Consider the following 26,433-nt stretch of genomic DNA (forward strand, 5'->3'; position numbering starts at 1 on the left):
TGAGGAGACTGATTCTGAAACATTCAGATGGAGGAGGGAGCTGGTGAAAGCAGCTGAGATGCTGCTGGCCTGGTGTCATTAGAAATCCTTACTTAGACAGATCTTATGGTGAGTTATAAAAAACTGACTGATTTCTCTTTTAAGACTCAGGTCTAGGTCATATTGGCTTTGAGGCCCTTCATACTTATTCCTTTCTTACGCTCTCTCTCTTTCCTTGATTACTCATTGTATTGTTAATTAAAATCTCTATAAAACCCAATTGACTTGGGTATTTGAATAATTGGGAATATTTCCCTGGCGACCACCTTATATTTGATTTTAAACCCAAGACACTGTAGTGAAACATATTTCTGCGGTCAAATTTACTCACCCTCTCTTATATCTATCACAATTTATATCTTCCACTATTTTAACCACTACAGTTTAAGACCTCAACCATTTTAAATCTCACAGATCCAAGAGACAATAGGGAGCCATTGGAATTTTGTCAATTAAGGTTGATATGGTTGTGATATGGTTAGACCTGTGCTTTAGGAAAATCACGTAGTACACTAAGAACTTGTAATAGTTAACTAATAAGCTGTAATCAGTAACTAATCTTTACCCTAGTGAGTGGATGTAAGAGAGGTGTCCAAGACTCTTCAGCTCTTCTGTTCTCACATAGTGGTAGTCTCTCGGTGACCGGGAATGACAAGTGCACATGAGGCAGCTACACTGGCATTGATTAAATGAGCATCATTAAATGATAGAAGAGATAACTTGGAGCTGGTAACCCCCTCTTGGATGCAATCATCAGGTGACAAAATGTAATTTCAATAAGAAGAGGGAAAGGAGTTCTTCTCTATCCCAGTATAATAGGGTCTTGGTACATGCAAAGAATGACTCCCGTGGGTCTTCATATAGAAGATTCTAAGAGTAGATGCTGTCTTCATAAGGATGAAAGAAAGCTGCTTCCAGGAGAATCTTGCAGGGAGGAAGTGCCTATATTAAATCACCACTGCCAGGAAATAGACTACCAGGAAAAAAAAAAAGAACAAGATTGTATAATCCCAATATTTTCACTGTAGAGGTGAAATGTGAATCATCTGATTAAAGAAATTGCTGGATTGTTTAATGCCATGAGGAGGTTTCTCTTAACAATCTTCCAGAAGTTTGTAACAGTAATCATGAGCAAGCTAAATTCTGTTCTAATTATTTTCTAATGCATACTAGGGGTCTTTTATGTTTAATATTACCTTTTATGTATGGGAAATAAATCATATCTGGAGTAGGAGGGATAGGACAATAAAATGTATGTGAGAATGGAGAAGTCTACTATGAAATAAAGTTTCCTCAAAGATGAGCCTGGGCAAGCTGCAATAGCTAGAGAAAGCCAATATGTCAGAGTGAAGGTTGCAACCCAGATGAACTTTCCCAGTATTCTCCTCCAAACAACTTTGAAGTAATGCATCAGATTGAATTCTGGAGCAACGTGGCCAACAAAAGATCCAAGAGAAACATTTTTTTTCAACCAAAGACAACTTAGGTGGTTGAAAGCAGAGGTCTGTGATGCCAGGTTTGGGGTCAGCCGAAGCACATGTAGCAGTAACACCAGTGGTGGGCTTTGGAAGTGTCTTCAACAGCAGCAGCAACTTCTGGACCTCTTCACCTAGAAATGTTTCAGGGTGGAGAAGAGCATTAGCATTTGTGGAAACAAGGGACAAGATCACAGTTCAAGAGCCAAGAGGATTGGTAGTTCTTTCAGGTACAAAGAAGCAGGTTTCTTTCTTGAGTAAAGACCAGAGCACAGACCAGGAGAGCAGGAGAGCACCTCTCCCCAGATCACACTCCTTGAAAGTATCAAAAACCAAAACCAGACAAACATGAATCTTGTAACCATGGAAAAATATTCTAAATCATCTATTTAAATTTTTCAAGAAAATACAACCCCCAAAACTAGCTCTGAAAATAGAATCACAGAAAAGCCTGAAGCTTGGGACAGTGCTGCCCCACCTGTAGGTGAGCAGAGTCTAAATTTAACATAAAGTTCAAAGTGAATAAATGGGTTAGAAAAATGAACAACCTTTAAAAAATAAAAGTAAATAAATATGCCATTAAAAACTACTACAATGGCAGGGAAGACCAAGACATAAACTCTGAAGAAGACAACATGAAAATTTTTGTTATTCAGTCATTTCAGTCATGTACAATACTTTGTGACCTTATTTGGGGTTTTCTTAGCAGGTACTAGAATGGTTTACCATTTCCTTCCTAGCTCTCTTTTTATAGATGAGGAAATTGAGGTAAATAGGGTTAAAGGACTTGCCCCAGTGTCACAGAGCAAGTAAAGTCTGAAGCCAGACTTGAGCTCAGGTTTTCTTAATTCCAGGTCTAGTGCTCTACACTCTGCAAAATGGGAATATTTTGCAAATTAGATACAATTTCAACAAGAATTCCTGGAAAAGCTAGAGAAAGATATGCGTGATAAAGGGGAAATTGGGGAAAGAAATGAGAACAATACAAGAAAATTATGAAAAAAGAATGAATAGCTTGGTAATAGATGTACACAAAAATACTAAAAATAACTCCTTAAAAAGCAGAATTATGGAGCAGTTGGGTAACTCAGTGGATTGAGAGCCAGGCCTAGAGATGGGAGGTCCTAGGTTCACCTCTGGCCTCAGACACGTCCTAGCTATGTGACCCTGGGCAAGTCACTTAACTCCCATTGCCTAGCCCTTACCACTCTTCTGCCTTGGAACCAATACACAGTATTGATTCCCTCCCAGGAATATTATAGCCAAATTCCAGAGCTCTCAGGTCAAAGGAAAATATCATAAGCATTCAAAAAAAAAAAACCTTCCAAATATCATGGAGCCAACATCATGATTATACGATATTTAGCAGCTTCCACATTAAAGGAGCTAAGGGCTTGGAATATAATATTCCAGAAGGCAAAGGAACTAGGATTACAACCAAGAATCACCAACCCAGCAAAACCAAATATAATCCTTTAGAATAAAAAATAGGTATTTAATTAAAAAGGAAAACTTTTAAGTATTCCTAATGAAAAGACCAAAGCTGAATATAAAATGTAATATTTAATCACAAGACTCAAGTGAAGCATAAAAAAGGTAAACATGAAACAGAAATCAATCATAAGGGCCTTAATATGGTTAAACTATTTACATTCCCATATGGAAAGGAAAGATGATACACATAACTCATAAGATCTTTATAATTATTAGGGCAATTCGAAGGAGTCTATGTAGACAAAGAGCATGGGTCTGAGTTGATTATATTGAAGTGATGTAAAAAAAAGAATGAGTGAAAATGGAAGGTAAGAAGAATGGGGGAAATTATCTCACATAAAAGAGGGGATCAAGGAAAAGATTTTACAGGATAAAAAGAGAGAGAAAGAAGAAAATGACATGGAGAAAATACAGTGAGTAATTTATACTTATCAATGTAATTGGAATGAACTCACCTATAAAACAATATAAAATAGCAAAATTGATTAGAAACCAGAATCCAATTATATGAAACACACTTGAAATAGAAAGACATTACACATAGTTCAAATAAGGGCTGGAACAGAATCTATTATGCTTCAGCTAGGTGGAGAAAAAAAAAAGGCATGGGCAGCAATCATGATCTCAGACAAAGAAAAAGCAAAAAGAGACCTAATTAAAAGAGATAATCAAGGAAACTACATTCTGTTAAAAGGTACCATAGGCAATGAAGTGATATTATTGCTAAACATATATTCACCAAATGGCAGATCATCTAAATTTTAAATTGCCACAAAACCAATGAAGCCAAAATTATAATGAAAGCAAGAAACTAGAAGGGAAAAAATTTTACAGTTAGTTTCTCTGATAAAAGCCTTATTTCTCAAATATATAGAGAATTGAGTTGATTTTATTAAAACAAAACCATTCTCCAACTGATAAGTGGCCAAAACTAAGAGCTTCAGAAGAAGAAATCAAGGCTATCTGTAATCATATGAAAAATGATCCTAATCACTAATTGATTGGAGAAATGCAAATTAAAACAATTCTGAGGTAATACCTCACACCTCTTAGATTTTCTAACATGACCAAAAAAAGGAAAATGACAAATACTAGAAGGAACATGGAAAAATAGGGACACTAATAACATTGTTGGTGGAGTTATGACCTGGACCAACCACTCTGGAGAACAATTTGGAATGTGAAGATTAGATTTGGCTCTTAACAATCAGGGGAGAGTCAAATCCAATCTTCACAGGAACTATCCTAAAGGGAAAACCATAGGTACTCTTTGACCCATGTTACATTTTTTAAAAAAGCATGAATATCATGGATAGGACGAGCCAATATAATAAAAATGACCATCCTACCCAAACTTATTTATCTATTTAGTGCCATACCCATTGAACTACCAAAATACTTCTTCACTGATTTAGAAAAAACCATAACAAAGTTCATTTGGAAGAACAAAAGATCAAGGATATCCAAGGAAATAATGAAAAAAAAAACACATATGATGGGGGCCTTGCAGTCCCTGACCTAAAACTATATTACAAAGCAGCAGTCATCAAAACAATTTGGTACTGGCTAAGAAACAGAAAGGAAGATCAGTGGAATAGACTGGGGGAAAGCGACCTCAGCAAGACAGTATACGATAAACCCAAAGATCCCAGCTTTTGGGACATAAATCCGCTATTCGATAAAAACTGCTGGGAAAATTGGAAGACAGTGTGGGAGAGACTAGGAATAGATCAACACCTCACACCCTACACCAAGATAAATTCAAAATGGGTGAGTGACTTAAACATAAAGAAGGAAACCATAAGTAAATTGGGTAAACACAGAATAGTATACATGTCAGACCTTTGGGAGGGGAAAGGCTTTAAAACCAAGCAAGATATAGAAAGAATCACAAAATGTAAAATAAATAATTTTGACTACATCAAACTAAAAAGCTTTTGTACAAACAAAACCAATATAACTAAAATCAGAAGGGAAACAACAAATTGGGAAAAAATCTTCATAGAAACCTCTGACAAAGGTTTAATTACTCATATTTATAATGAGCTAAATCAATTGTACAAAAAATCAAGCCATTCTCCAATTGATAAATGGGCAAGGGAAATGGATAGGCAGTTCTCAGATAAAGAAATCAAAACTATTAACAAGCACATGAAGAAGTGTTCTACATCTCTTATAATCAGAGAGATGCAAATCAAAACAACTCTGAGGTATCACCTCACACCTAGCAGATTGGCTAACATAACAGCAAAGGAAAGTAATGAATGCTGGAGGGGATGTGGCAATGTAGGGACATTAATTCATTGCTGGTGGAGTTGTGAATTGATCCAACCATTCTGGAGGGCAATTTGGAACTATGCCCAAAGGGCGACAAAAGAATATCTACCCTTTGACCCAGCCATAGCACTGCTGGGTCTGTACCCCAAAGAGATAATGGACACAAAGACTTGTACAAAAATATTCATAGCTGCACTCTTTGTGGTGGCCCAAAACTGGAAAACGAGGGGATGCCCATCAATTGGGGAATGGCTGAACAAACTGTGGTATATGTTGGTGATGGAGTACTATTGTGCTAAAAGGAATAATAAAGTGGAGAAGTTCCATGGAGACTGGAACAACCTCCAGGAAGTGATGCAGAGCGAGAGGAGCAGAACCAGGAGAACATTGTACACAGAGACTAATACACTGTGGTATAATCGAACGTAATGGACTTCTCCATTAGTGGCGGTGTAATGTCCCTGAACAACTTGCAGGGATCCAGGAATAAAAAACACCATTCATAAGCAAAGGATAAACTATGGGAGTGGAAACACCGAGGAAAAGCAACTGCCTGAATACAGAGGTTGAGGGGACATGACAGAGGATAGACTCTAAATGAACACTCTAATGCAAATACTATCAACAAAGCAATGGGTTCAAATCAAGAAAACATCTAATGCCCAGTGGACTTACGCGTCGGCTATGGGGGGTGGGGGGGAGGAAAAGAAAATGATCTATGTCTTTAACGAATAATGCTTGGAAATGATCAAATAAAATATATTTAAAAAAAAAAAAGCATGAATAACTCCTTGCCCTTTATCCAAACATTTTGTGAAGTTATGAGGTTTTGTTTTTTTTTAACTCTTACCTTCTGACATAGTATCCATCTAAGACAGAAGAGTGGCAAGAACTAGGCAATTGGGGTTTAGTGACTTGCTCAGGGTCACATAGGTAGGAAGTATCTGAGGCCAAATTGAACCCAGGTCCTTCCAACTCCAGGTGTGGCTCTCTATCCATTGTGCTAGCTAGCTATCACTGTGAAGTTGGGTTTTAACTTCTTGTGAGCCACCCAAATTCAGGAAATTTATAAAATTCCCTCCTCCCCAGTATTGCTCCAACTTTGGGGAAAACATTCTCTTCCCCAGTCAATGTCCCTCCAATTTCAGGGAAATCATAAACTAACCTCCACCCCTTTCCCCACTGTTACCTGAATTTGGAAAAATTCTGATCCTTTCCATTAGTTTTAAAAAAAAAAAAAGGTGACAATCCCTACATTTTGTTTGTCTTAGTCCCTTCAACCTATAATAACTGTAGAAACAAAGAATCAGGGTCCTTGGTTTATCAGGAGCCTTAGACCTGTTATGATCTCTCCACTCAGCAAGGAAATCAAGTGCTTATTGTCTCAGTTTACAGATTCTTTTGATCTCTTTATTAAAGTGGTTGATTTATATCAGTTATAATGATATTTGTTTGTTTATAATATATAATGGGATAGAAGTAGGAGGAGTTATTTATGATTAATTTGTTATTAGTGTGATTCTAATTAATTTGTCCTCTCCTCCCAATTCAGCTAATAAAAATGCAGAAGGTAAAAGGACAAGTAACAAAGATAATAAGATGTCAAGGTCTTAAGTGAAGTGTAAGGCAGACCTAGGTCTTGTTACTCTTTTGCAAAATATGTTCTCTAAATTGAAACTTATAGAAAAAAACAGCAGCTAGCCATTGGCTAGCTAAGAAATGGTCAGGCTCTTGATGACTTTATATTGAGACAAACTCTTTAAGGAGACAGGAAAGGCTGAAGAGAGCTCTGAATATTGTGACCCTTGGAAGCAAAGAAGCATCCAGCTCATGAAATGAAATCCTCCTGCACTCACACATATCAGCTATGATATCATGAAATAGTTACTCAGCAGAAGATGTTATACCCATAAGGGAACATGTTAAGAGTCAAGGCAGGACACGCTCTTTGTGGTGGCAAAAAATTAGAAAATGAAGGGATGCCCTCTGATTGAGGAATGGCTGAACAAATTGTGGTATCTGTTGGTGATGGAATACTATTGTGCTAAAAGAAATAATAAAGTGGAGGAATTCCATGGAGACTGGAACAACCTCCAGGAAGTGATGCAGAGTGAAAGGAGCAGAACCAGGAGAACATTATACACAGAGACTGATACACCGTGGTACAATCAATGTAATGGACTTCTCTACTGGCAGCAATGCAATGATCCACAGCAATTCTGAGAGATTTATGAGAAAGAATGCTATCCACATCCAGAGGAAGAACTATAGGAATATAAACACAGAAGAAAAAGAACTGCTTGATAACATGGGCTGATGAGGATATGATTGGAGATGTAGACTCTACATGATCACGCTAATGCAAATATCAATAATATAGAAATAGGTATTGATCAACGACACATGTAAAACCCAGTGGAATTGTGCGTCATCTTCAGGGGTGGGGGGGAAGGGAGGGAAAGAACATGATTCTTGTAACCATGGGAAAATATTCTAAATTAACTAATAAAATAAAATTTTCAAGGAAAAAAAAAACATGACCCAAAAAAAAAAACTTTAAAAAATAAATGTTTAAAATAAAATAGATAGGATTGATCAGAAAAAAAAGGAGGGGGGGGGGAAGAGTCAAGGCAGAAGAAGGTTCTGAGGAGTGTAAAACTCTTGAGTCAAGAAGAGAACCATGATGAACTGAATGAATTTGGAAAAACTTGGAAAGACTTATATGAACTGATACAAAGGAAAATGATCAGAATCAGGAAAACAATGTATACAGTAACAGAAATATTATACAGTGTGATAGACTAAACCATTATCTGCAATGCAAGTTTCCAAGAAAACCAGAAGGGACTTATGATGAAAACTGCTATCCAATCCCTTGCTTGCCATCTCTGGGAGGAAGGGAAACAATCTGGAATATATAACTCCAGAAAACTTATGTGGAAAATTGTTATTTCATGTAATTTGTAAAATTAAAATATTTTAACAAAATGTTTTAAAAATCAAAAAAGTAAATTAGAAAAAGAAAAATGCTATCTACAGCCAAAGAAGGAAGTGTTAGAGCTTGATTGCAGATCAGAGCATGCCATCTTCCACTATATTTCCTTCATAAGTTTCTTATTCTGTGTGATGTGTCTTCTTTCACAACATGAGCTATATGGAAAAGGTACTGCATGAAAGAACTAATACAACCTTTCTCATTATTTATTACCTCAGAGAGCAAGGGGTGAAAGAGGAAAGGAGAAAATCTGAATTCTAAAAGGGTCAGAAAACAATTGTCAAAAATTGTTTGTACATGTACCTGAAAAATTAATTAATTAATTAAAAATGTAAAAATGGAAGAGATCTGGCTTTGGCCATGTAAGAGAAGAACCAGTCCAAGAAGCCCAGCTATATGATCTGCCCAGCAAAGATACTATCCCCAGGGGAAAACAGTATGAGGACATCACTAAAGGAAAGGCCCCTGAGATCCATATTGCTGGAGGTGCAAGTTACTTTGGCAACATGTGTTCCCTAAGTGAGGTGCCTTGCTACTATTGTACTAAGTTTGAACCTATTCTTTTTTCAAAGGCTATTCTATGTAATTCTGGGAGAGTGTACCCTAATTTATGGGAGGAATGTTTTGTTAATGCTGTTCTTATGCTGCCTTGTCAGCAAATATTTTTGCTTTGGACTGATTATGTCTACTGGCTGACTATTAAAAACAAGTGCATAATGAGGAGAGGGGAGTAGTCATGAGATACATGATTAAAAGTATGCTTTGATCCTAAAGCCTCACAGCTGACTCAACTTGCAAGCATGAGTTGGTAAAGGGGAAATAATAGCCCAGAAGGAAAACTATCCATTTCTCATTTTTTGGAATCAACAACTTGTTTAAATTGGTCCACTTGGAATTGCTTCAACAGCAGGTTATATCTTCTCATGTTTATTCCCTCTTCTAATTTCATGTGAATTCTGACCATTATTCTAAAAAGTCAGTGATCTAACTATCCATAAGCAAAAAGTTAGGAAATCTAATCAATCTAATCCTACCACTTGTAAAGGAATCAAAGACAACAAACCAATATCAATAATAAATGCATATATTCCAAATACCTTAGCATCCAAATTCATAAAGGAAACATCTGAGCTGCAAGATGATATAGATGGTACCACAATACTGATAGGAGAATTTAATCTCTATCAATTTTGGATATGTCTAACAGAAAGATTAAAAAATGGAAGATAGAGAACTCAACAAATTTCTGGAAGAAATAGATTTATAATATTTATAATAGCAAAAAATATATACATATTTATCTGCACCACATGGAACTTTTATAAAATATGACCATTTTTAGGACATAGAGATACTGGAAATAAATATAAAGGGGAAAAAATAAGCAATGCATTCTTTATAGATCATAATACAATAAGATTGGTCCACAAATAACAAATACAGACTCAAATGGATACTTTAAAACAAAGTGTTAGATAATGAGTAGGTCAAAGAAAAAATCATAGATAATTACATGAAATAAAATAATAATGATGAAATAACCTACTAAAATTTCTCAGATGTAGTTAAAGCAGTCCAGGGAGAAAAGTGTATCTTTAAAATCATACATTAACAAAATAGAAAAAGGGAGGATTAATTAAATAAATATGCATTTTTTAAAATTAGAAAATCAATAAGTAACTCCAATTTTAAATGACCAAAAACTTTCTTTAAAAACCCTATCAAACAGACTACAGTGATTTATCTAAGAAATTATTCATTATTATCAAGTTATTTTTATAACAGGTGTACAAGGATCATTCAACATTAGGAAAAGAATCAACATAATATAACATAAGTAGCATAATAATTAACCCTGTTTTCCTTAGGTCCTCATCTTCAAAATGATCTTAAGAAATGGCAAACCACTCAGTGGGCTCCTGATTGCTCCCTCAACTATCTTTCCTGGAAAACAATTAAACAAACTAAAATGTTTAGTATGGAAATGGGAAGACTTAAAAGATGTTCAATCACTGGCTTCAATTATTTAAAAGGCAATCTTAGGGAAGAGAAAGTACACTATATAACTCTAATCTCTAGAGTCTAGAGGGTAGAACTTATATGTGTGTGGGGAAGTTATAGAGAAATAATAATCTAAGCTCATTTTTTTTTAAAACCCTCTATGAAACGACCTCCAGGAATTGATGCAGAGTGAAAGAAGCAGAACCAGGAGAACACTGTACACAGAGAATGATACATTATGGTACAATCGAATGTAATGAACTTCTCTACTAGTAGCAATGCAACAGTCCAGAATTATTCGGAGGGTCTTAGGAGAAAGAGGAAGAACTGTGGGAAAATAAACACAGAAGTAAAAAAACAACTGCTTGATCACATTGGCTGATGGGGCTATAACTGGGAAAGTAGACTCTAAATGATCACCCTAGTGCAAATATTAATAATATGAAAATGGGTCTTGATCAATGACACATGTTAAACCCAATGGAATTGTGCATCAGATCAGGAAGGGAGTGTGGGGAGGGGAGGGAAAGAACATGAGTCTTGTAACCATGGGAAAATATTCTAAATCATCTAATTAAATAAAATCTAAAAATAAATAAAAATAAAGAACCCTCTAATAACATAGAAAGGATGACTCAAAATAATGAGCTCTGTGGCATTTGAAGTATTCAAGAAAAGTCAGAGGTCAATCACCTCTCTTACACACTTTCCAGGGGAATCCTGTGGATGGTCTGGATCTCAAAGTCCTTTCCAACACTAAGATTGTAGCTAGTCAAGCATTCATTAAGTAATTTCTATGATTCAGGCACTGTGCTAAGAATTTTAGAATTCTCTGAATGACTTGCAATTTAATCCACTCAGGTCTCCAATGGGACCAGGCTATCCTAATCAGCACTTGGTCTACTTTATCTGTTGAGTCTCATAATCCAAGCCATTCTTCATGTCCCATTGGATCATCCACCCCTCTTCCTGCCAAGCATTCTGCAATACCACTGCATACAGACCTGTATTCCTTCCTATTTCGTGTTTGAGGATTAATCATCAAATCAATACTGTATAACCATCTCAGAGACCCACAACTATTTTAAGACAGAACTTCTGCCCTGAGGGGAGGAAGGGTAGGGGAAGAGGTGGTGTCTAATGTTCTAATTAGTGATTGCCACTTTCCTAACACTATTTCTGGAAAGTTCCAACAGTGGTTTCACTTCATTTCCCCTTTTTTTTATTCACCCACACCATAGGAGGCATCATTCAACAAAACATATAAATTATGTGTTTCATGTTTCCACTTCTCAGTCCATTCTCTAAAGGTTAACATTCACAAGTTATTCAAATATAGATTTAATATTTGAATATTAATTCAAATTATATAATAATGGTTTTGCTGGGTCTAAGAATACACACAGTTTTATGACTCTCTGTAATTCCAAATTGCTCTCTAAAATGGTTGGATCAATGCACAATTTTACCAACAGTGTATTAATGTCACCACTTTTCCATATCCCCTCCAACATTTGTCATTTTGCACTTTTGCCATTTTAGCTAATATGATGTGTGAGATAATATCTCAGAACTGTTTTGCTTTTCATTTCCCTAATCAATAGTGGTTTAGAGCATTTTTTTCATGTATATGTCTTTCATTTCTTCAACCAAAAACTGTTCATATATTTTGCTCATTTATCAGTTGGGGGGTAACACCTATGCTCATAAGTTTGACAAAGTTCACTATATATTTTCATTATGAAACTTCTAAGAGACTGTCTACGATCATTTCTGCCCACCCCCCAATTTTCTTCTTTCCTTCTAATCTTGGGAACATTTATTTTATTTGTACAAAAACTTTTTAATTTAATGTACTCAAAATTATACATTTTACATCTCACAACACTCTCCATCTCTTGTTTACTCATAAATTCTTTTCCTGCCCATAAATCCTATAGATAATATGTTTCCTTTTCTTCTAAAGTGCTTATGATAGTTCCTTTCATGTCTCAATCATATATCCATTTGATCTTAGTGAATGGTGTAACATACTGGTCTTTACCAAGTTTCTGTAAAACCACTTTATATTTATCTCAGCAATTTCCTATCCCAATAGTCTGGATTTATATATATGTGCATATATTTTTTTTTCAAATACAAGGTTACTATAATCTTTTACTACTATTCATTGTATGTCTCTTCTTTTCCATTAATTATTATTTTTTATTTCTTAGCCAGTGCCAGGTAGTTTAAATAATTACTGCTTTATAATACAGCTTAACGTCTGGTACTGCTAGTCCTCTTTCCTTTACATTTTTTATTGCTTCTTTTGTTATTCTTGATCTTTTGTTCTTTCAGATGAATTGTTATTTTTTTCTAGCACAATAAGATAATTTTTTTGGATAATTTGATTGGGATGGCATTGAATAAGTAGGTCTGTTTAAGTAGGATTGTCATTCTAATTATATTGGCTCAGCCCATCCATGAACAATTAATATTTCTCCAATTATTTATATCTGACTTTCTTTTGCAAAAAGTGTTTATAATAATGTTCTTATAGTTCCTGGGTTTGTTTTAGTAGACATATTCTTAGATATTTTATTCTGTCTGTGGTTATTTTAAGTGGAATATCTTTCTATTTCCTCTTGTAGGACTTTCTTAGTTATGAAAATGCTAATGATTTATAAGGGTTTATTATTTATCCTTCTACTTTACTAAAATTATTAATAGTTTCAACTAACTTTTTATTGAATTTCTAAGATTTTCTAATAGTACCATAATATTGTCTGCAAAAAGTTTTATTACCTCTTTGCTCATTCCAAGTCTTTCAATTTTTTTCTTTTCTTACTGTTATTGCTAGTATTTCTAATGCAATATTAAATAATATTGGTGATAATGGGCATCCTTGTTTCACTCCTGATCTTGTTGGAAAGTCTTTTAACTTATCTCTATTACAAATAATACTCGCTGGTGGTTTTAAGTAGATGTTTCATATCATTTGAAGAAAAACATCATTTATACCTATGCTTTCCAGCATTTTTAATAGGAATGAGTGTTGTATTTTATCAAAGGCTTTTTCTCCATCTATTAATATAATCATATGATTTTTATTACTTTTGTTATTAATATGATCAATTATATTAATAGTTTTCCTTATATTAAACCAGCTCTGCTTCCTGGTATAAATTCTGTTTCATCAGAATGTATAATCTTTGTTATGTATTATTGTAGTCTACTAGCCAATATTTTATTTAGGATTTTTGTATCTACATTTATTGATGAAATTGGTCTGTAACTTTCTTTGGCTTTGCTCTTCCTGGTTTAGCTATCAGTGCCATCTTTCACAAATTCTTTCATAAAAGGAGTTTGGTAAAAACTCTTCCTTTATCTATTATTTCCAATAACATTTAATGTTGAAATTAATTGATCTTTAAATGTTCTGTAGAATTCCCTTGTCGATCTATCTGGTCCTGATCTTTTTTTTTTTAAGGAAGTTCATTTATGGACTGTTCAATTTCTTTTCTACCATTCCCTACATTCTAAACATTGTCTCCATAACCTCCCCAACTGGCTAGCCACTTCATACTGTGTTTTTCCTTCTTACCATCTCCAGTTCTTAAACTATAAATCAATACTCAATCAATTCTAGCATTTGTTCCTGCAATAGTATATGGCACCAGGGGCAACTAAGTGGCTCAGGAAATAAAGTGACAAACCTTGAGTCAGGAGAACCTGAATCCAAATCTGGCCTCAGATACTTCCTACCTGTGTGAGCCTGGACAAGTCACTTAACCCCATTCACCTATAAATAAGTTTTTTTAAAGAGTATATAGCTCCTTCCAAGATACCTGTAGCTAAAATGTGCCTCCCTGAACACCACTCTGCTATGTGTGTACTCTCACCCTTTACAGTATAAGCTCTCCTTACTATAACACTCTGAAAAACAGTTAAGAACCATATCCCAAAATTTATAAATTGTTTATCTTTTGACCCAACAATACCCTACAAGGCCTAAACCCCCAAAGAGATAAAAGGGGGAAAGTACCTATATGCACCAAAATATCTATGTTGCTGTCATGTCTGACACTTCATGACCGTATTTCAGAATTTCTTGGCAAAGATACTGGAATGATTTGCCATTTTCTTCTCCAGCTCATTTTGCAGTCGAAGAAACTGAGACAAACAAATTATTTGTTCAGGGTCACATTGCTAATAAGTGTCTGAGTCCAGATTTGAACCCAGGAAGAAGAGTCTTCCCAACTTTAAGCTGGCATACTATCCATTCACCATCCTAGCTGCCCTTTGAAATATTTATTGGAGCCCTTTTTGTAGTAGCCCAAAATCGGAAGCTAAAGGGCTGCCCTCCTATTGGGAAATGGCTTAAATAAATCACAGCATATATATGTGAATAAGTTGAATGGCATAGTGGATAGAGTGCTGGCCCCAAAGTCAAGAGGACCTGAATTTAAATTCAGACTTAGACACTAGCTGTGACCCTGGTTCACAACCCTATTTTCCTCAGTTTCCTCATCTGGAAAATGACCTCAAGAAGGAAATAGCAAATGACTCCAGAATCTTTGCCATGAAATCCTAGTTGGACTCATGTTCAGACATGACTGAAATATATATATGATATATTATCATGTATGTACATATATATATATGATATATTATTATTGTATCACAAGAAATGATCAAATGAATAGTTTCAGAGAAAACTGAAGAACTCTGTGAATTGATGCAGGGCAAAGAGAATAGAAACAGAACAATTTATACAGTGACAAGAATAAAAGGAAAAAGAATTTAGAAAAACCTTAGAATTCTGATTAATGCAATGATAAACCATGAATCCAGAGGGCTAACTTAACCACTTAACTTGGCTTAAAATACAAAATGAATTTGGATGGGGTTAATGTGGAATTTGTTTTTCTAAGACTATGCATGTTTATGATAAGGATTAATTTGGGAGATGGTGTTATTGTTCAGTTTGGGGGCATTAAGTGAAATAAATTATAAATGCATTTAAAAATATATGTAAATTTTTATGTTGACACATCAGTAAACATTTATTAAGCACCTACTATGTGCCAGAAACTGTGCTAAGCCTGGGTATATTTTTTTAAACCAAAAAAGATGCAAAAGACGGTTCCTCCCTCAAGGAACTTAGAATCTGATAAAAGTGGGCAGTTTGAAGGTTGTTTTTGTACATATTCTAGTGCTTAGTACTGGAATGGTTTGACATTTCCCCCTCCAGCTCATTTTACATCAGATGAGCAAACTGAGGCAAGTGACTTGTCCAGGGTCACACAGCTAATAAGTGAGGTCAATTTTGAATTCAGTTCTCCCTGAGTCCAAGCCCTGTGCTCTGTGCTGTCCATTGCATCACCTTGCCGCTCCAGTCTATTACTACTACTTCCCTAGTTACTACTGTCATGTGATAAGCATTTAAATGCTTTCATTCATTCAATTCATTCCTTCAGTATTACCTTTGTTTCTGAATGGAATGGGGATGGGCGGCTTTAAAGGGGATGATACATATAAAAGGTGCGTCTCTGTGGAAAAGGCAAGTCAATAGACTTCTTTATAGTTCCACATTCCTCAAATTATAAAGCCTTACCCTGACCGCCACTCACCTTTTTGCTATCTCCCCCTATTGGAACGTAACCTCCTTAAGGGAAGAGGATGTCTTGTTTTAGCATTTATTCCACAAAGCTTAGCACAAAGCAGTCCCGTAATATATTATTTACTTTTGTTCAAAGACGTAAATACTGAATGAAAGATGAATGCATGACTATCCAAATTTTCTCTCTGCCCCAGTCTTTTTTACCCAACTCCAGTCAAAGGAGACTCCCAGGCTCATTTTTCTGAGCATTCTCAAATTAAACCATTTCTACTATCCTGGTGGGATGAAGGTTCGCGCCTTCCAGCTGGGCGGGCAAGGGAGAAGAGCTGAAGGACGATAGGAGATCATCCGATTCAGCGGAAATTACCAGCAAAGGAAGGGGAGCTGATGTGTTTATTGCTAATGAGATGAAGGACCTGAATCCATCCCAGGAAGCTTAGAGCCAGTTCTGTAGAAGCTGATTGGATCATAGAACGGGAAGTTGGTAACTGAGCTGAAGTTCAGATTCCACCACTGCTTCCCCAGATAATTTGCAAAAGAAGAGAGTTGGACTAGATGTTCATTTCTAGAGCTAAATCATATGCTCTATGGGTTCTTTGTTTCCTCTACCTAAGCAACACTCTTCCATTTCCTCCGATCTCCACACCTTCTATCGATCCCCGCGTGCTTCTACTCCACGTGGTTCTGTTTACATCAGTTGCCTCGGAAACGAAGGCCGGGAGAGGCTCCATCAGGTCACAATAATAAAGAGCCAATGGATGCTCCGCGTCTCAGTGACGTGAGGACGTACGGGGCGTGGCCAGACAGTCCTGGAACGCTGTGCGGCGACTATCCGCTGGGTGGCGCTGTTTTCCTGGGGAGGTCCTCATTGGGGCCCCTGGCGGAGGTGGGGAGAGGCGGGCAGGAGCCAGGGCCAAGGAGCCCTCTGCGTCAGCTGTTGCTCACTGCGCCGCGCCAGTGTCAGGCGGGACTTACCCGCAGCTCCATGCCTGTTTTCGGCTTGGCACATCCACCCTTAGAGAACCAGGTAGGTGCCACCTGTTCGGGATTGGGGCGGGGGGAGGAGGAGGGGGAGGGGAGGAGCGACCCCCTGCTGGGGGAATGTTCGAGGTGGGCGCCGGCTGTTGTCTGGCAGAACGGGATGAACGTGCCCCCGGCGCCGGAGCGGACACCGGGGGCGTGGGGGTGGGGAGCCTGTGCTCCGGGGGCTCGAGCTGTGTGGGGGGAGTGTCCGCTGTGCCTAGGCAGAGCCAGTTCTGGGTACCAGTCGCCTGGCGTGTTGTCACTCTCCCGTGCCCGGCTCAAGGGGTGCTCTGGGTGTCGTGTGCCTGGGTATATTTCAGAGGAGCAGGATGTGTGTTGTGTTGTAGCCCATTGTGACAAGAAGGTTGTGTGCCGCTCATTTACTGCCCCCTCTGGAGGGTTTTCTTTGGGGGAGGGGAAGGGGAAAGGAGAGAGAAGAGGAGAGAAAGAGGGAGGGGGAGAGAGGGGGGGAGGGAAAGAGAAAAAGAGAGAGAGAGTGAGAGAGAGAGAGAGAGAGAGAAAGAGAGAGAGAGAGAGACAGACAGACAGAGAGAGAGAGAGAGAGAGAGAGAGAGAGAGAGAGAGAGAGAGAGAGAGAGAGAGAGAGAGGTCTTTCAGCCAGGGACAGGCAGCAGTTAAATAGTGGAGGCGAATTTCTACTAATCTTAAACCAGAGGAGGTATCTTTATAACCCCCACCCTCACCCCAATTCACATCACCTAAGCCAGCCACTTAAACTTCACAGTTAAGAGATCTTTCATCATAATAATAGTTACTCAAATTTATATAGTGCTATCCCATATTACTCTCCCCTTCCTCCCATAGGGCTGACCATCCCCATTTCTACCTTGCCCTGCACTTTAGGACTGAGGCTGAAAGAGCAGTCTCCTTAGAAGGGAAGCAGTGGGGGTGGGGATGGAGAACTAAACTAAGAAACTAGTTGTTGCCTAGATTATACTGAGGCATATAGAGTTGTGGGACATGCACTAAAGCTTGGAGAGGGATCAGGTGGTTGGTAGAGCTGAAACTCAACCCCTTTGATTCTGTAGATTCATGCCCGATTGGGGGTCAGGGAATGAGGACTGGAATGAGGGCCTGAGTGCATCATCAGGACCCAGTGCTGAGTCAGTGGCATCTACTGGGACAGGGTGGAGACAGGTGCCTTGAGACACCTACACAAGGAGGGCTACACCAAGGTGGGCTACACCAAGGACTGTGAAAATCTTGGGGAGCAAGATGAAAAAAAAGGCCTAGAAAGGTGAGAAATATAATTCTTTCCCCCTATATCTAGTGTAAAGGTGGGCATGTTTTTTAACAATGGTAGGACTAAATTGGACAGCTACCTAGTCACCTGTCAGGGATCTTGCACTTTTCCCACTTTAAGTGTGAAAGAAACAGCAATGGTCTGAACTCCTGGGCAGACACTGGGCATCTCAGAGAGTAGGCATCCTAGAAATTTGTTCAGCCTACTTTGTACACTGCTATGTAGTGAGACCAATCCTGCTGTAGTTATGACAACTAAAAGATTTATAGGTAGACCCCTAAAAGATAGATTTGCAGTTCCTTTTTAACTTTAGGCACAAGGATGCCACTTAGGCAGGCAGGCAGGCCTCACTCTTCTTTCTAGAAACCTGTATTCTAGATAATTTAAGTCCTTTGCTTTCAAGCTACCACCAGTGTACCCCACCACTTTCTCTTTTACCCCTTTTTTCACACTGAACTCTTTCCTGTGCCACTTCTTACTGTACCTTTTTCTAAGTTCTTTTAAAGTCATGCCCCACTCCACCTGCTCATTATGTACAATACTACCCTTCAGTTAGGTGGGCATGGCACTGCCCCTTTAAGTCTCTCTGGATCCTGGAATGTGAGTGAATTGCTGTAGCCATCCCTGTGAGGTCAGATAAGATACTATATATATCAGAGCCAGTAACCTGAGCTCCGGATTACCCAGCCTGGAGTCAGGCTCCACTTCTCTACTCTCCACTGGATCCCATGCCCTGCCGGGGAAAGAGAGGCCCCCAGAGTCCTGGTCAGTCCTTTTCCTCCTGGACACACAGGTCAGTGACTGCCCTTCTTTGCATCTGAACTCACATAGGTACTGCTGCTGCCTAGTGCTTACCCTGCTATTAGGCCTGGGGAAATTGGGGGGAGGGGGAATGGGTGGCAGGTATAGATGGCAGAAGATTATACTCAGCCACATCTGATGCTGTGAGCTAGGCCAAGACCTTAGGAGATGGAGAGCAGAAGAGAGACAAGATCTGGCCAAGGAATGGAAAGAACAAGCTAGGCAATAGACTTAGGGAACCTCTTCCTAAGAATTTTCCATATCACCTAAAATGCCAAGGGCACCATGGTAGCATTGAGGCAAGCCTGGGAGCCTTGATGTGATGATCAAGGGCACTAGCATTTTTTTTGTTTTCTCTGGAGAATATGAAGATAAACTTCCCAACTAAGCTATTTCCCTGGACCCACATAGGAACCTTCTCTCTTTTTCCATTCAGTGTTCCAGTCTTAATCTGATCTCTAAGTACTATTTCCTTCACTCCCCCACCAGGCCCCTAGGAAACTTGTAGGAAACATTAAGGGGCTTGCACTTTCCTGACTGACCTCCCTCTAAAAGGAGGCAGTTTGTTCATCATATAGGGCATAGTGTGCTATCCCCTGATAAATAAAGCTTGCCAAGAGAATGTCTCAGGTTAGAGCAGGTTCAGGTTAGGGAAAAGAGGTCTGAGAACAAACAGAGCCCTTAGCCAGTGAGAATATAAATGCTCACCTTCCCCCTTTCCCTTTGCTCCTTTCTCTGCCAGAATATCCCCAGATCCTTCATGCTTCCCCAAAAGAGATGAGCGCTGTAGTTTGAGCCCCTCTCTTACATGCCCCCTCCCATGCCCTCCGTAGAAGGCAAGTTAGTCTGACCACATTCCAATCCCGTTAGCAAGTAGCTTTAGGAAGCTGTGAGGTCATTGCTATAGAGGCCCCCAAGCACCTGGCATGGGGGAGGTCAGAGATACAGCTTATCCTACCCTCACCTGCATACCCAAGCAGGGAATTGGTCCCCATATGGAGATTTTTTATGAACCTCACTTTGAAATCTCCATCCCAGACCAAAACCCAGAGCTACAGAGCCTGAGATTCATATGCCTGGGATATCACCGGGAGATGCTTATAGGTAGAAGAGATCAAGGATGGGTGAAGGCAGCAATCAGGGCAGCCTTCCCCTGCCCTTGAGGCTGGGAGTATATGGGATTCCCATCGAGCAAGTCACTCCCCTGGCTGGACAGGTTGGGGAACCCTTCGAGTAAGGGACAGGAAATGACAGTGGCTAATGCAAGGGAGTTGGCTGTCGTGGTTGGGATAGGGTTAATTGTAACCCCTGAGTCACATCCAGCTTGTTAGCACCTTGTGCCAAGTTAAATCTGGAGTCAAGGTGGGAGGTAGGAGACCAGGACCATGGCAGGGTCTGGAGGAATCCTAGCTGTGTCCAGGATTCTTATGGCACGGGCACCATGATGGAGATTGGCACCATGGGTGAAATGGAGTCTTCCTGGATGATATCTTGACTGATCAGTATTGTTCTGAGGCTCAGGTTGCTCCCGGCTTCACTTTCACCAGCCTGCCAGTGGAAAATCTGAAGGGCTGTCTCCTACAGGGGCCTCCTACCCTCAGCTTAGCTCCTTGGACTATGGGACCAGGAGGATGTCTTGAACATCTACTGACAGCCTCTTTCCCGAGACCTTGGCAAACTACCTTGTAGCACCAACCCTGGGGAAGGCTGGACCTTCCGTTGTCTAAGATGTAGAAAAGTAAGGGGTTATGAAGCACTGAGCCAGGGGAGTGGACATTGTTGCCACCCCTTAGGAAAAGTACTTGGCCTAGACGCTCAACAAGGACCTGATCCCCTCTGAGGTAACATGGGAGTGACTTAACCCCAAGGAGGGTATAAGCTTAGCCAGAGAATTCTGGCAGAGTCAGAAAAAGAACCCTGCAGTCTTGAGAGAGAGAGCAGGGGAAAAGTACCCAGTGCTAAGCAACTTGGCTGCCCAGTGTGTCCAAAGTGACTGGCACCAGAGGATGTGCCCTCCTGCCAGGAGCTGCGTGCCTGTACTTGCCAACCCAGAGTAAACAGGAGGAGGAGACAGACAAGGGGGGCCCCACACTGGGGGTGAGCGAGGGATCACAGCCAATAAGATCTTTTCTTACTGCCCCATGAAAGGGCCATTCAGTACGGGTGGTTCCTGTGGCAACGAGGAGACTCGTAGCCATGTGAGCACCTCTGCCCTGTATGAGGAGGCTGGAGCCAAACCCTCTTCCTGCCACTCTACCAGCCTGCAAGGACACCCCTGAGCCAGGTAATGCCCAAGAGAGCCAACCTAAATTAGTCTTCTCCTGGATTAGAGTTAGATGGGCTGGGCCTGGAGAGTGCCCTGGGGCCTTAGCCCAAACCAGTACACTTCAAGACATATTGCTGTCAGGTTGCCAGGAAGGGATGTGTATGTTTATACATTGGAGGGATGCTAGCTTACTATATCAGCTGCCTAGAACCACTAGGAGTCAAGTCAGTTCATTTATTTGTTTTGGAGCTGCCTCAGTCTAGCTGATTAAAACTGGTGTGAATGTGTATGTGAATGAGAATGCAAATAACCCCACCAGGACTCCACTAGTGCAAGAGTTCTTCACCTCATTTGTGCCATGGATGCCCTTTGGCAGTCAATGTGGTGAAGTCTTTGGAGCTCTTCTCAGAAAATATTTTTTAATGGATCGAATTAAATACATAGGATTGCTAAGGAAACCAATTATATTGAAATGAAGATATATTTTTTACTCAGCCAGCTTCATGGAGTTTCAGAAATCTAGGATCTGTAAACCCCAGGTTAGAAACCTTTAAACCAAAGAAAGGGACTGTTGTTTCTTTTTTACTTTGGGGAGTTATGAAGTTGGAGGAGATAGACATAAATTTTTTATTTCTGCTTCAGCTGCCCCATCCATCACACTGTTCTCAAACCTTCTTAGAAGCATCCTCTTTGGCCTCCCAAGAATCCAGTGTCATAAGACAGGCCATCAGATGCCAAAGCTTGTGACAGAGGCCTGTAGAATACCAGTGTGGTGTGGTGGTGGTAGCAAGGCTACTAGGGAGGAGCCATGAGCTCATCCCCTGAAGAAGGGCAGGACGTTGCCATGTCTGAATGGTTGCCTAGTTTAAGGGAGCTGGGCTCCTGATGCCTGGAGTTTCTTTGACATTGAATTATTGATAGAGTTCTCTAACAGTGAAATAGAGCAGGACTGGACCAACTTCCCCCTTCCCCCACCATCTCTCTGTCTCTCCTTTACTCTCTGTCTCTCCTTTAACCCCTTCTATCAGCCTCTTCTTCCCTCAGTACTAAAAAAACTTCTCAAACCCTTATTCAAATACCTTTTGTCACGGATTAGAAGGATACTTCTAAGGGTTGGAGATACATGGCTTAACATTGGCCTACCTCGGGATAGAGGAAATTTGTATATAATGAATTAGGGGACTGATGAGAGAAAAACTCAGCAGCTGGCATGGCATGGTTGACACTCTATGCTAATAGCCTTCCGATGCTATATTGGGTCACAAGAACCTTGTAGACATTAGCTAGATAGAAAAGGGGGCACTATCCCTTTAAGCCTCCATTTAGATTTCTTGGGCAGCTGCTGCCAGAATATAAACCCCCTACCACAAGACTGGTTACCTAGAGATCTCAGCCAAGCCTGAAGTATTTGAGGCTTGGCACTAACTCCAAGTGGGCTGGACTCTGGGCCCTTCAGATGCCTAGAGGAGGGGAAGGAGGAAGGGAGGCTAGACAGAATCAGTGCTCCCTATATCTCACCAGTGCCTTCCTCCACCACTGTCCCAGTACCCTCCTGCAGATCTCATTAGGAGGCAGGATTGGGAGCCTGTTGGGCAAACTAACAGAAAAAGCAGGACTATGACAGCTCTGGAGAGGAGGGAGGTGGGCAGATCATTTATCATTATTAGGCGAGGAGAAGTAGAAGAGACCAAGAGCCCTGATCATTCCCAATAAGAGCCCCCAGACAGACAGCCTTCAAGGAAGAAGCACCCATTAACACACCCAATTCCTTTGATTTCCTATCCTAGCAGCACCTCTCCCTCCCTAGTTACCTTGGCAAGAAAGACTGGTCTTTTAGAGAGACAGCCTGGATGTTCTCAGCACAAGTAAAATAGAAAGCTTTTGGGGGGAAGCTGGAGAACTGTGCAGTAGCAGAATAGACCTGGATGAGGAGTTTAGAGGCCTGGGTTCTAGCCCCCAGTCCTGTTCCTACCTAGCTGGGTTTGTAACAAATGTCTGAGTTGTGTGGCCTTGAGCAAAGCATATCACCTTTCTGGGTGATCTCATTTTCTGCACCTGTAAAATGAGGGCAGTGGATTCAATTCAACTATCTAACATTTTGTATACTTCTACTTCCCGTCCATGTTAGGCCCAAGAACCTGGGGGTCAAGTGGAGTTGGGAGGAAGCAAGGTACAGTGAAGGAGCAGAAGATCTGCTCAGCATTTTTCCTTGCTGCATGACTTTGGGTGGCATGACTCTTGACCTTTTTTGGCTGCATCTTTATAAAATGTGGGAGCTGGATTAGAAAGAACACTGAATTGGGGGGCAGGGAACGTGGTTTCAGATCCCAACGAGTCTCCTCCTCTCTCGGCTTCACTTTCGTCTTTTGTAAAATGCAGGAGTTGGGAATTGAACTAGATGGCGTCTGAGGCCCTGTCCAGTTCTGACTTTGTAACGTACACTAGTATCTCTAGGATGACCCACTCCACATCAGCCACTGCCCAGTGGCTCCCATTGGAGAAGGCAGCGATAGTTGCAGTACTGGATTTTTACCTCCAGGGGTCCCCTTTGCATAAGCCAAGCACTGTTATACCTCCTGGAGAATTTGTGGGATTCCTCTGAGGGTTCCTCTGGGTGTTTACTGGTACTCTTCCAGATGTTAGCTGTATTAGGGTCAGCTTGAGTGCTAGGGAGAAAAGAGCCCCAGGGGTTAGGCTGGGCCAGACCCTGGGCAGAAGAGTGCCAAAATGAATAGAAAGGACATTGGACCTAGAGCTCAGAGGATGATAAATCTAGGCCTGGAAGGAACCTCAGAGACCAACTAGACCAACCCCATCCTTTTTTACAAATGAGGAAAATAAGGACCAGGGAGGCTAAATGACTTGCCTAGTCACATAGGCAGTGAGCATCCAAGTCAGGAGACCTGGATCCTAGTCCTGGCCTTGCTGCCAGTGAGCTTTGTAACTACCACCCTGAGCCTCAATTTCCCTATCGCTAAAATAAAGCGGTTGGACTGCTAAGATTTTTCTCTACCTGTAACATTCCATGATTCTAAGATGGTTAAGTTCACCTGTCATGACAGTCCTGGGCCTCGGCTTACTCCAGAAGGATGCTTCTACCTTCAAAGGGACATCACCCAATGTGTCTGCTGTCTCATGAGTCTTGCTTCTTGGAGACCTCAGTTTGAAGTGAGGAGAGCTTCGTCAGCCCCCTTCAATTCCGTCAGCTACTCCAGGAATCTTATCTGAGGGACCGGATAGGGAAAGGGGATGTTACGTGTGGCACAGAGGGGACTGGGAGCTGAGTAGGGGGGGTGTGCATGCTTGTTTGGCTGTGTGTGTGTCTCAACTATAAAGTAAGGAGACTGGTTTTATGTGGCCTTGACAGGTAATAACTGGTCATTCAGAGACTGTCTGAGCAGGAGTGGGCCTTAGAGGTCAAGCCCAAACTTGAGAAGAGTGAGGCTCAGACAGGTCAAAGTGACTTGCCTAGGATCACTTGGTTAATCTCATTATATTATGTCACATGTGTCTGAATTGTATGGTTGTTTGTGTCTATGTGTGTTTCTCTGCATTAGTTTCAGTGTAAAAAAATCTGGGATTTGGCCTCGGTTTTGTTCACAGTTGAGAGCCTAGACACGGGCCCAACTGAGGATGGGGAAATTAAGGGGATCAATGGGAACGGTGGGGGAGCTAGTCCTGTAGGCTGTCTTTGACAGCTGCTTCCCTTATCTTACAGCCCATGCCGCTCCCAGCCCCCACTGAGCTTCGCCCTGAAGGATGTCCCAGCTCTCCTCCACCCTGAAGCGCTACACAGATTCATCCCGCTACACAGACACCCCTTACTCAAAATCCAGCTATGGGTCCTACACCCCTTCCTCCTATGGAACCAACTTGGCTGCATCCTTCCTGGAGAAGGAGAAACTCAACTTCAAGCCCGCACACTCCTCTGGATTTCTCAACACCCGTCCCCGGACATATGGCCCTGCCTCCATCCTGGACTATGACAGAGGCCGTCCTGTGCTGAGGCCTGAGGTCGGAGGTATTATTAAAAGAGGAGAGAGCCAAAGCAGGATTACTGAGCGACCTTCTGGAAGTGGACTCAGTGGAGGCAGCAACCTGCCTTATGGAATGCCCAGTAGCTCTCTCAACTACTTGCCCATAAACTCTCGGGACCAGGTAGTGCCCCTGACCCAGAAGAAGTCTAACAGTCACTCGGACCTGGCCCGAGATTTCTCTGGCCTTCGGACCACAGACGGCTATAGGATGGATCCTGGGCCAGGGCGGAGCCCAATGCTTGCCAGGACCCGAAAGGAGTTGTGTGCCCTACAGGGGCTGTACCAGGCAGCCAGTCGGTCAGAGTATCTATCGGACTACTTGGAGAACTATGGGCGCAAGGGCAGTGCCAGCCAGGGGCCGGCCCCAGCCCCAAGGGCCCTGGAGGCCCTCAGCCCTACCTACAGACCTAATGGCCGCTATAGCCTGTGGGAAAAGGGCAAGGGCTCCAGCCCTTCCACCTCCCCAGGGCGGGATATTATGGTGAGTTACCCCCATGGGCACTGTGGCTGGGGAGGCAGGCCCCCAGGGTGTGGGGAGGATCCCCAAAGAACTTTATAGACTGAGTTCTCATACCTTCCAGTTTACTGATAAACTGTGGCTGAGAATGGGTCATAGGGATGGAAAACTTCCTAACCTCCATTGCTATCATGCCTAAGTCCCTGTTGAGGGGAGGGAGTAGGAATAGGGGGAGGGTGTCATAATATGACCAGGCTCCCTATTGGTCAGTGCTTGATGAGAGAGTGAGGAGACCTAACCCACTCTTGTCCCTGGCTGAACCCTGGCTTCGGTAAGCTGTGTTGTAGGGTTGGGGGAGGTGGGAAGGGGGGGGGAAGAGGAGGAGCTGGATGACGCTCTCTGGAATGCAGAGTCTCTCCAAAACCACTGCTATTCTTGTCCTTTCCTTTTCCATGGAGTCTGCCAGACCCCAGGGTCTCCAGAAAGCTCTGCTTCTTCTCCTTTTCCTATATGTTAAGGTCTCTAGACCCTTCTGGACCAGGATCAACTGTAGCTCCCTAGTGCTCTCCCTGTCACATCACCATCACTATCACACCTGGAACTCCCCAACTCCTTGCTGGGTGGGAAAGAGGTCAGAAGCAGAGCTTATAGGTGAAAAGAGAGGCCATCCTGCTTTTGGCGGGGAATGGGAGGGTGGGG

General features: G+C 41.1%; 1 protein-coding gene and 1 long non-coding RNA gene across 6 annotated transcripts in view; one reads left to right on the forward strand and one right to left on the reverse strand.

Moving 5' to 3' along the window:
• Positions 1-1,488: 1,488 nt before the first annotated feature.
• On the reverse strand, positions 1,489-16,790 carry LOC103094468 (uncharacterized). Its single transcript, XR_001630095.2, has 2 exons — positions 15,897-16,790; positions 1,489-1,648 (listed from the first exon to the last, which is right to left on the reverse strand). It is a non-coding gene; the product is annotated as an uncharacterized LOC103094468 (long non-coding RNA).
• USP2 (ubiquitin specific peptidase 2) overlaps positions 16,574-26,433 on the forward strand; it is a 31,528-nt gene continuing 21,668 nt past the window's right edge. Inside the window, exons 1-3 of one of the 5 annotated variants that reach the window (XM_007494643.2) lie at positions 17,452-17,588; positions 17,959-18,167; positions 24,959-25,758. In XM_007494643.2, coding sequence (XP_007494705.1) covers positions 25,000-25,758 — 759 coding nt within the window. In that variant the 5' untranslated portion in view covers positions 17,452-17,588; positions 17,959-18,167; positions 24,959-24,999. Of the gene's footprint in view, positions 16,914-17,451; positions 17,589-17,958; positions 18,168-18,855; positions 18,967-21,122; positions 21,259-24,958; positions 25,759-26,433 lie in introns of those variants that run through there. The other 4 variants (XM_007494642.2, XM_001370312.4, XM_056794224.1 and 1 more) reach the window with 4 other exon arrangements.

This window comes from Monodelphis domestica, chromosome 4 (assembly GCF_027887165.1).
Source record: "Monodelphis domestica isolate mMonDom1 chromosome 4, mMonDom1.pri, whole genome shotgun sequence".
Lineage (NCBI taxonomy): Eukaryota > Metazoa > Chordata > Mammalia > Didelphimorphia > Didelphidae > Monodelphis > Monodelphis domestica.